Below are 11,991 nucleotides of genomic sequence, written 5' to 3' on the forward strand. Positions count from 1 at the left end.
AATCCCAAGTTATTACAAAGCGGTTGTCGGATGCGGAGACGAATTTGATAAATTGTTGCCCTATAGTGGTGGTGTATATACAATTATATGACCTTTTTGTGTATGTAACAGAAATGTTGGGACAGAAAGCCATTGTTATTGATGCACATGACCTGTGTAATAATCCACGTCAAATGCTACAAGAATATTGCAAGAAAGTGGGATTACAGTTTCAAGGAAAGATGTTGAAATGGGAACCTTACAACAATGGTCACTGGCATCCAATATACAGTCAGGGTTTATTAGCTGAGTCGTTTAAAAGCAAAGCTCTTCAGAGTAGTTGTTTTTTGCCAATGTCCAATACCAATGTTGATATGGAAGGTCTTCCTGAATATGGTGTGAAGCAAATCAAAAATGCAATGCCTTACTATAAACTATTGTATGACAAAAGAATTGTACTCAAAAAATGAAATGTATAAATAGCATTATACCCAAACGAAATTCCGACAAATAATTGTAAAAATGCAGACTACACACATATAAATAAGACCATGGAATGCGACCATTTTCAATTTAACAGTGAAAGTAAATGCGTAACGAAATAAAAACGACAATTAAGTAGTATAGTTATGATACTTCTGTACATTCTGGAAAAATTGACATTCACTGTCTCAGAAATATTAGTTCTGTAGGGATGTTTTGTAGAAAATGAATGGTGGTGTTTATAGTCAATAATTCTGAAAGATAACAAGGAACCAAATCATGCTTGATCATGCATCTATGATCATTCACAGTTTCACTGAGGATCCAAAAGCGAATATTTCTAAAAATGGTGTGCTGCACTTCACATCAGAATTCACATTAGCATTGTTCCTGAAAGAAAAAAAATCATTAAAATTACACTGAATCTGAAATTTATTTTGCAGTAGAAAATGGCTGACAGATAGTTATGGCGACAATCAACTATAGCTCGTTTCCTCACAGTAAGTTATTCATGTTATGTCACAAGCCATATAACATATACAGGATGTTTCACACATAGTGCAAATAAACTACACAATGGCCGCTGTATCCTAGCAATGATGTAGGTGCCATGGGAAAGATGAAAATTGCATGAATAATATTGCACAATATAATAAAAATTCATCATGCCCGTGTTTGTTCACATTTACCAAATGAAGTAGCTGTAAGTATTATTATTCTTTTGTCACAGAAACTATAGGGAGAACCCCAAGCCCTACTTCAGAAAGTAACAATTTACTATGTGAGGAAGAGCTCGATGGTTACAAGATTCTCAATTGAAAGTACTAGTAATTGTTTGTTTCCCCGGAAGTTGGAAAAGGGATAGGTGTTATACAGTGAGCAATTGACAAGTTAGTTTGACTACCCACATAACATAACTACACTCATCCTTATACCATAGTGTCATCGGTATAGAATGGGGCCAACCATTGCCATTTGGTAGAGAGATTGTGCACATCACAGTCATGTAATCCCAAACATGAATATAGTTTCTGTGGCAAAATACAGCAGCAAACACAATTTATCAACCTGTCAGAACGCATTGTAGACTCAGTTATGTAAGTTTATTTAACTTATCTAAAAGCACTGAATATTATGATCTTGAATTCAATGTGAAAGTAAATGACTATGTTAAGGATGTTGACACAAGGAAATGGCGCCATCACCATACCGTAGGTTTTCGTAAACAAAATATTGATACAGAAGCATCATCATTTACCAGACAACTTGTACACACCAACATTATTGATGACACATCAAACCAAGCTGTACATTCAAAATAGCGACACAACCAAGTGTCCCCATAGCAAGATCCACCAGTACGCCAGGCAGGAAAACCTGAATATGTTAAAATCTTGATTGCCTGTGGCTGCACACGAACAGGTCCGGGAACGTAAGGTATATGAAGGAGATCCTATCATGCTCTTGCCTTGTAAAAGAGCATTTGAAACAATGGTGCATTTGAAACAGCATGCCTCCCAACATCTGAGAAACTGACTTTTCTTAGCTGATACACTACTGGGAAACCAATACCTTGGTTGACAGGTACAGCCTCAGATATGTCAGGAAGGTGATAAATACCGGAGAAAATACCGGTAATAAGCAAAAATACCAGAGAGATTTGTGATTACATATCAGTGTCACAACACCTAGTGACACAAAACAGTGTGCATGTCATGGTCTCGCAAGTCACCACTAAACAGAATGTAAAGCTTCCACTAACAATAACAGAAAGAATTGAACTTTGTAGAGGTTAGAGACACCAGAAATGGACAAGACTTGTATAAATGACAGTGTCCAGGTTACCGTGAAATAAACATTTATTGCACGGTAAATGGGCCAGTAAACTCACCTTGGGCTCAAAGTACTGACATTGAGTGGAAAGGTTCAGGTGAACGTATGTACAAATATATTTACCGAAATACTAGTGGACCAAACAAAAGCACTCTCATTAGAGCATCATAAAGCGGAATGCTCATGTGAATTAAGATAACACCTTCAGACAACACTCACCAAGTTCACTGGCAAATAATCATCAGTCAGCTCGTGATCGATTTTTTGTTGTTAAATTAGTTCCATTGCAAACCAGAAATGGCGCAATAGTACTTTCATGGAGGAAACCTACAGCTAATCTTGACACCAATAATCTAAGATATCTATCATACGTAGTGGAACATCACCCCAAAAACGTAAGATATGAGTTGTATTTGTGCAAAACACAATATAATATCCCTCTACTTCTCATAAGTTTATGATGTTAGTCTCTCGTCATAATGGGAAACATAGAACATATGTTTCACAGCTTCCACATTTACAGAGAACATCAAGTCTACACATGTTTTCTGGCTCAAAGACAAGGACCCAGAGAAACCAGTAATCGAGTATCACATGAATCTACATATATTCGGAAATGTTATTGCCACATTTGGCTTGAGATTGATACAGAAAAACCAAAGCTACACATAGAGCGGAAATTAATAGAATTAATAGATTCTGACTTTTGCATAGATGATGGACTGATCTTTCAACCAGATATCGCAACTGCAGAAAGAACTAGTGACATGGTATCAACCAATCATATCAGCTCCCATAAAATGGCCGGACAAAATCATGACAGCTCTTCCAGTGACATATATACCAACAATCTCCAATGTCTTGACTTCAGTCAATACCATTTACCTATGCCAATATCAATGACAAATACAGTGGTCACTGCAAGCACCTTAACATTCAAAGTTGACATACAAGGAAACCATTCTCAAGGCAGGGAGAGCTACCAACAATAAACTCAATATATTACCCAATGGGGGACATTGTCTCCGGTGACAATACAAAGAAAGCACAATCTACAGTGATTATTGCAGACAGGGAACATAGGTCAAACTATGCTGGATGGGAAGACTCACAGACTCACTACCTGAAGAGTCTGCAGTCTTTAACATGTAAGAACATTCATATACAGAGGAATTAAGGATACTGTCAACAACCCGATCGCAAAGCTGTGATTGAATCTTCAACCCACCACACGCTTTACATTTCAGAGGGATATGGGAAAGACAAACTGGCACAGTTACACGAATTTTAGAAGACGTGTTTATCCAACTTGTCAAGCCAGGCCAGAATTCACACTTGATTTACTTATAACATTGATAGCTGAGTTCTGTAAAATAGTCAATTCCAGGCCCATAACCTCAATACCGGCTGATGGTAGTGACCCACAAGCACTTAATCCTAACTATTAAGACCCAACACGTACCCCACCTACTGGAGTATTCACACAGTATGAACTATACAACAGAAGGAGTCATGTGCATTTTTGGGCTACAGTTCTAGATTCGCTGGAGGAATGAATACCTGCAAGGTGCCCGGGTCCATGTGAAACAAACCTGCTCTAAATATCGAGAAAGGAGACATTGTTCTTTTACGAGATAAAAAGCAACACCGTAATGACTGGCCACTCGCTCGTAAAATGAAAATGTATCATAGTAAAGATGTCAGGTCAAGAAAACCGATGTAATGATTTGCAGCTGCATAGATCAATCACTGAACTTGTCGGACAATACTCATAAGTGAACTTAGTAGATTTATCAGTTATAGTAGTGTAGTAAAAATACAGCATTTCACACGTTTGTATGCTGAAAGTGTACTGTAGACTAGTTTATCAACTTGTCATAACGCATTTTAGACACAGCAATCTAAAAGTTATATCGAATTTACTGTCATTTTTTAACTGCCCACATCTGACGCTGTAGAATTGTATGCAGGAGGTCGCCATGTTTTTTTTATCAACAGTGCATTTTTTTCACTGCTCCGTGAATAAACCAGATCTATTGAGGATGGTTACTCTGGGAGTGGTAGACACCAGTGCTGGTATATATGCAGCTGTTTTAAAAAGTTTGGGTCTCATAGGATTCTATTTTTTCAGCAGAAAATATATATTAGGTAAATTGGTGAAATGGTTCTAATCACTGCCTCTCAAAAAATGCAACAATGTTTTCATTTATATCCATCTATGTGTATGTATTTATTGTAAATAGATGTATATGCACGCACAATCAACATGTCAATAACATATAATGCATTGGATTAAATGTATTTTTGCATATGCATAGATTAAATTAAATTTATGGCAGAGCGAGTATTGCCATGAGATGCCACGTTTCAATGTGGTGAATTCCAGAATTTGGTTGCACGATCAAACTTATCGTTCGCATTTTTCTTCTTCAATATATTCTACTTTGGTAAGTAAATTTACTTTATTAGTTGACATAATACCACAGTTAATTGTACGTGATTTGTATAGACAATTGCCGATAGACAAAACGGTGCGCATAATACAGTTGGTGTCCTTATAAATTGATTCACTCTTTGTAACTCAGTGGTTTGTGATGTGGTACGTTTGACATGTGATACATTGTACTTGTGAGTGTATTAGTTGAATGCTTAAGTCAATGTTACGTGATTCGGTAAATAATCAATTGTTATTATTGACTGAGGTGTACGTCAATGAAGTTGCTGACCGTATATATTTTTTTATTTCTCTGTACTCAAAATATATTAATAATCAAAATAAGCTATTTATGCAAAATAATGAAAAACTACAAGTGATCAGATATTTTAATAGCGCTCCGAGCTTTGTAATCTCACTGTGAAAAGAAACAAATGTCACCTGAAAACAACTGTCTGGAAGCATATCTTCCTGAACTTGGAAAACAAATCTTTCTTTGTTCTTAAAAGTTCAGTTCACGTTCGTCACGGGCAATATAACGAGCACATTCTGAATGCAGACGACAGGTACTTACCCGAACAAAATGCCAAGTTCAAGACTGTGAAAATTATTTTTGATCAGTTAATTTGAAAAAGACTGTAAATGTATTCGTTCTGGAGGTACAGGGTGCATCTGTGATTAACGAATATTAAACATGTTATGTTCATTCACTTTACACACATGCATATTAGACAGAATGATGTGTCAGATTTATGTGAAAAAAATCGCTTGATATAGAACGACTAATATTAATTAGGGCCTCTGTCCACGTTCACAGTCAACAATACCAGATATTCTCATACATGTAAATGCTGCTGGCGATTAACTTTTGACTGTCTAATCAATTTGAAATGTACGATGTACCAATTTGTTGGTAGAACCTGTTATTGAATTTCATATGAGCAATTTTCCTCGAATGTCTGGTTGTTACAAATACCTCATCTTCATAATTGTTTATTTATTTAACTTTGTCATAATAGGTATGGAAATGATTTCCACCAACCACCCCCATCGTATTATGTTGTGGACCTGTCCTCGTTCTCTGTCAACTATCACAGAGCTCTCCATGGCATCAGTGGGAATAATGGAAATATTCCACGAACCATATGGAATATCATATTATTAGGGCGAAGAAAGGCAAAGAGTAAGAGAGAAAGCGGTTCTAGTTGAAGGGTATAAGTATAAAAATGTTAAAGACATGTTAGAGAAAGACTACCCACATAAAGACGGAATTTTCGTCAAAGAACTCGCATTTGCATTGGATGGAGTATACAGTTGGCTACCACGTGGGTATCAGCACACGTTTCTAATCAGAGATCCGAAAAAAATAATCCCAAGTTATTACAAAGCGGCTGTCGGATGCGGATACCAATTTGATGATTGGTTGCCCTATAGCGGTGGTGTAAAACAACTATATGACCTTTTTGTGTATGTAACAGAAATGTTGGGACAGGAAGCCATTGTTATTGATGCACATGACCTGTGTAATAATCCACGTCAAATGCTACAAGAATATTGCAAGAAAGCGGGATTACAGTTTCAAGAAAAGATGTTGAAATGGGAACCTTACAACAATGGTCACTGGCATCCAATATACAGTCAGGGTTTATCAGCTGAGTCGTTTAAAAGCAAAGCTCTTCAGAGTAGTTGTTTTTTGCCAATGTCCAATACCAATGTTGATATGGAAGGTCTTCCTGAATATGGTGTGAAGCAAATCAAAAATGCAATGCCTTACTATAAACTATTGTATGACAAAAGAATTGTACTCAAAACATGAAGTGTATAAATAGCATTATACCCAAACGAAATTCCGACATATAATTGTAGAAATGCAGACTACACACATATAAACAAGACCATGGAATGCGACCATTTTCAATTTAACAGTAAAAGTAAATGTGTAACGAAATAAAAACGACAATTAAGTAGTATAGTTATGATACTTCTGTACATTCTTGATGAATTGACATTCACTGTCTCAGAAATATTATTGATAATTAATGATATTAATAATAGCATTATACCCAAACGAAATTCCAACATTGTAGAATTGTAGAAGTGAAACAAAGTCTATGTGTATATAATTAAGACCATAGAATGCATCTAATTTCAATTTAATAGTACAAGTAAATGCATAACGAGATAAATGATAATTGTAGGTAGTATAGCTATGTTGTGATATTTCTTCACATCCTGAATGAATTGACATCAGTGCTCAGCTATTCACTGCCTCAACATTATTATTGGGCTCTGTGATACAGTGGCATGTATACTTCAGGTGATTGACAATAATGCGTTTGATAACTTTCTAATGACGGTCAGTGATCATCATTATTCTATAATTCGAGTTACTCTCATACCAAGACGTTTTAGAATATACACTAGCTGGTGCACATTTTAGTAATCTGTGATTCATATTTTAATTCACAATTAGTTGCAATGATAAATAATTGCAATAACTGCCAGTTGTTGGTCGATAGCCACTAGTTGCTTTAGCAATTTGTTAAAATAACACATTGTTACAGTAATAGGCAGTATTCACAACAACATGGCTACAATAGCCAATAGTTACAAGATACAATATCCAATAGTTGCAAGAAAAATTCAACATTAGTTGCGAAATACGATATCCAATAGAAGAAAGTTGTAAAAGCTAATAGTTACAAGTTCGAAAGGCTAATAATTGTGTAACAGTTAATAGTTGCCTTACATCAGATGCAGGTATTAGTTACAATAATTTTGGAATGTATTATTTAAGAACAGCGCATTAATAAATGGGTTTTCGCGTACTGAATAAAATACACAATGTAACAAAATATAGTACAAAATAAAATAACATTTTTATTGAAATATGCAGTGTTGGCTGCATGGTATTTGAATGACTGCGTCTGGGTTGTAGGGATGTGTTGTAGAAATGAATGATGGAGTATATAGTCAGTAATTCTGAGAAATAGCAAGTAACCAAATGATTCTTGCATTTGGTGACCAGTTTATTGAGATAGTGTATAAATCTTTCTTATATTGGTTACATTCATGCACAATCTGGCAACAGAAATATGGTCATACTTTTCCCATGGACCATTCTAACCAATTCCAATGATATATTCTTAAGCAAAAGTGACAAGTTGAATGTATGATTGATGTATCTTGAGAGTTTATGTCTTGTTCTACTTCATTATGCAGTACAACGAGGTCTATTAATGGAGATCGGCGATGGAGATTGCAGCCATGTTGAAAGACGTTTGAAGTATATGGAAAATCATACTGGTCCACATACAGTACCTTGCGAAACCCCTGATTTCACATCAATGATATCAGAACAGTGGTCATCAATCTTTACACACAGAATATGGATTACAATAAAACGGTGAAACTTGACAATTATTGGTTGTACACGTCCAAGTGTGGGGAGGCTTGGTTTTCGGTGGGTTCTAATAACATCTCGATTCAACATACTTTTCTATTCTTCACGTAATCATTTAAATTTTTTTGCAGTTTTCATCGTTTTCCCTTTTTCCTCCGCAATTTCATATAGTATGACATCATTTCTTCCGCTAACAGATTTTTGCTTATCTGCGTTGGCGGCCAAGGTGTCAAATCGGCGTATAATACCGTCCAATGTTTTGTTGATTTAGTCTCTGGGCTCGGACCGGCTCGCTTTAAATTTTACATATAGATATAAATGTTGTGATGTGATCCACCATTTGAAGCTGAATACACACACTATGATTTTTCCCATATATTTGAAATATCTATACCGGTTGTTATCATGACATTGTATAATGTCCCGTGACATCATAGATTTTGCTACTTTTGCTACCTTTACTATTTCTACTCCAATATATATATTAATAACGAAATCGAAAGTATAGCGATGCCATACGTGAAACGGGTATGTGTATACACATTAATAGTACGTACCACATTCAGTCAGCAATAGAACATACCTGTATATTACTATATATAATGTTTCATTTCAAAACAAATATACCAACAAAAGTTTTCCACGTTGCATTAATAAGTTCACATAAACTAAGAAAACAAGATTTATTTACAATTATTCCGTCAAAGGAATGATTATTGATAACACTCGCATAGCTGATGCATTGCTGACAAATGTTACATACTCTATGACACCTCGGGCGGCATTGAATTAAATCGCCGTATACGGCCAAGTCTGGTTAACTAAAGTGCTTTTGTTTTTCTTCTTATTTAATGCAACGACTCGAAGCAGTATAGTTGATATCAATGTAATTTCCAAAGGACACATGGCGTTACAATAAAAACAGGGCGGTTAATAGCAGTGTTTATAACACAGAATGCTATTTGAACAGAAGACTTCTTCAACGTAATCAAATTGTTAATAAAATGAAATTCAGAGGCGGTGGCATGAAATGTTGCATGGGGCGAGATCTGCTCACCATCCCTCGCGCTGAAGGCGCAACCTTACCAGGGGTTCCGGGCATGCTCCTACGGGAGAATTTTGTAATATAGACCCTCTGAAACGCTATTTCCTACATTTTGAGAGGCAAGACAGGCATTCCTCTTCAACTGTGTCGCATCGACACAAAGGGTTTCAGCTTGATTGGGGGGGGGGGTGCCCCCAGCATTTGCCCTCACGGTGCTGCCGCCACTGAAATTATTCCTCACTTGCAGTAATGTATATATAATACTTGTTTTGTGTGTTACATCCAGTCGTTTATTCATGCGTGTTTGCCACTGTGTGATAATGACAGTATAGACGAGATGGCCAGTGCTATATTCGATGACATCACTTGGCTAGTGACTTCAAATCTAAAGGAAATATTTTGAAAAAAATTTCAAAAAATCCAAATATTAAATCATGTATGGAGAGAGTATGTGTAAAGACTGAAACTAAAATCATACAGGTCGTTACCGGAACTTGACAAAATCGTATATGCGATGGAAATAGATTTGTGCTGTCGACTAAGATATCGGGAATGGGTTTTAGAATCTATTTTCGTATTACGTGGTTCTTGGCTGATTGTTGAAAAGGGCCATAAAAAAATTGAACCTCATACCTACATCGGATTTCAATCAGATTTGATTCGCTCATGCGCGTCACACATACCTAGAAGACTTGTCGCATGACATGCAGAACTGAAAGCAGATATAACATTATGTTCCATCATATTTGACAGACACGATACGAATAGTAAAAAACATGCTAATATTTGAATACATTTACGAATACTGAAGTATAATATTGTGTTATTTTAATTGTTGTAATCGTGTGATAATAACAATTTTGCTATTATTACTCGCGTCCAGATTGAATAAAGTATGCCATACAGTAAACTTGTCTTTTTGTGCCTGTATTCATTCACAATATTCAACCATTTTAATTATATCCCAATTTCTGAAAAAAATACATTCTTGGAAATAGTATCCAGTCCACTAATACCGTCGTCCCTCCTCTCATAATGCAATAGAGGAGTGACCCCCTAACCAAAAATCAACGTAGAGGGCAGTAATATAACTGGGGCAATGTTTACTCTTCGTGTGCTCTACACTCACAAATGTAGATAAGTCTTTACATTATTCTCGCTGTTCCTTTTCCTCTGATGCTTCATTCCAACACTCACCGCGTTTTGGTTCTAAAGATTCGTGCAAATTTGTATATCTTTGGTCCGCCAGCAAACTGGACCTCTTACGCATACGTACATCATATGACGACCTATTGACGATAGCTTTCTGTTGGATTGGTGGGAATCTAGACACAATCGAGTTTCCACCTGCAATGGGTTGTTTTGATTTCCCTTCACAGAAATTCAAATATGTGTGTTTTTTAGAATGATGGACAAAATTTGGCTTTCCCTCGGTCTCTTCCTCTTGTCTAGATCTGTCGCTGTTGGCACAACTGTTGATTCTGGATGATAATCTATACTGGCGCATCAACACTGATCTTATCTGGCTGTCAATCAGCTTGACGCAGTGTTCTTCGATAGCTTTTTCTTTTCTCAGCTGTTCTTCCTCAATGGCCGTTCGTCTAGCGTTTTTTTTCACCACTTCGCTCAGACAAGCGTTGATGGGTTTAGTGTCAGTCTTTGAATTCTTCGCCTGACCGACACCTTTGCTTTGTTGTTGTTGTGGTTCCGAAGTGGATATTTTTGGAAATTTTGTGCTGAACGCCACACCAGGATTTACATTAGCCTTGTTCCTGGAAGAAAAAACATTCAAATTTCAATAGAACGGAAATTTATTTTCTCAGATGAAATACAATATTCGTAACGAACTACATAGCTTATTCCGTTTTCAGACAACTAATAGTTGAGTTCCGTTACAGTAGATTGTCCACGTTACGCCACAAGCCATCAGTGATCTAGCACAAGATGTTCCGCACGTAATGTATATAGGAAATCAACAAAGGTTGCCTCCACAATGGCTCATATATCTAATCAATGACTTTCGAAGGGTGAAAAGCCTATATTACGTAATTTGGGAAACATGCCTGTTTCACATTTAGATTGTCGGGCCGATTTTTTTATTAAATAAACAAGATTAAAATTGGGTTCTCGTTCACACAGTCAAAAACACCTGCCCAAAGCGTCCCCTTTCCCTTTGGAATGGATATGTATATCAGAAGTGTACAACTTGGCAGACCACAACGTGTTGTTTCTCGTCGGAGTTTACGGAGCAAATCTCGGGGAAGACGTGGTTTGTACCATCGACAACCAATGTCCATACCCTTGTTATATTTAATTCAACACTTCTTTGCCAACATTTACCGACTGGGTAGCGACAAAGGAACGCGCTAGTAATGCGGTGCATTGCGGTAGTTACTCATTTCGACATAATGGTCATATATTATAAAACCCAGGAAAGCACTCCACAATTAGTACACGCTGCAAATAGTTGGTAGCGTCAACTTACCTCATTGTTTTGTTATGTCGCCTCGCGCACGTTTTAATTTGTATTAGTCTTCTTGCCGTCGTAGTTACTATTATTGCGAGCTGCCACCGTCATTAAATTCGATACATTTCTTGGAATTGTAGATGAATGGAAGGTATACACGCAGCAGGCACCTTTAGGGCACTGGGGAACCGAATGCAGTTTCCCTCCCGCTATGAAGATTTGCCGCTGAAGATTTGATGTGACAGGCGTCTTGGTTGGCTGTTACTAATCCCATGACGAGTCTTCGACAAATAGCAATCACGGACACACAATGAAGGTACTCCCCCCAATCACGTGTGATTTGTTCA

The 11,991-nt window shown here is 36.8% G+C and overlaps 2 protein-coding genes across 2 annotated transcripts; one reads left to right on the forward strand and one right to left on the reverse strand.

The window, feature by feature from the left end:
• The first annotated feature begins 4,641 nt into the window (after positions 1-4,641).
• On the forward strand, positions 4,642-7,618 carry LOC146739231 (uncharacterized). The gene is made up of 2 exons (XM_085502873.1): positions 4,642-4,742; positions 5,749-7,618. The coding sequence occupies exon 2, from the start codon at positions 5,967-5,969 to the stop codon at positions 6,543-6,545; it is 579 nt and encodes a 192-aa protein (XP_085358999.1). The 5' UTR covers positions 4,642-4,742; positions 5,749-5,966; the 3' UTR covers positions 6,546-7,618.
• Positions 7,619-10,088: 2,470 nt separating this feature from the next.
• On the reverse strand, positions 10,089-11,863 carry LOC100376760 (uncharacterized). Its single transcript, XM_002731144.4, has 2 exons — positions 11,663-11,863; positions 10,089-10,949 (listed from the first exon to the last, which is right to left on the reverse strand). The coding sequence occupies exons 1-2, from the start codon at positions 11,665-11,667 to the stop codon at positions 10,328-10,330; spliced, it is 627 nt and encodes a 208-aa protein (XP_002731190.1). The 5' UTR covers positions 11,668-11,863; the 3' UTR covers positions 10,089-10,327.
• Between the last annotated feature and the right edge of the window lie 128 nt (positions 11,864-11,991).

The sequence above is a fragment of the Saccoglossus kowalevskii genome, chromosome 8 (genome assembly GCF_978046115.1).
Source record: "Saccoglossus kowalevskii chromosome 8, keSacKowa6.1, whole genome shotgun sequence".
Classification (NCBI taxonomy): Eukaryota; Metazoa; Hemichordata; class Enteropneusta; family Harrimaniidae; genus Saccoglossus; species Saccoglossus kowalevskii.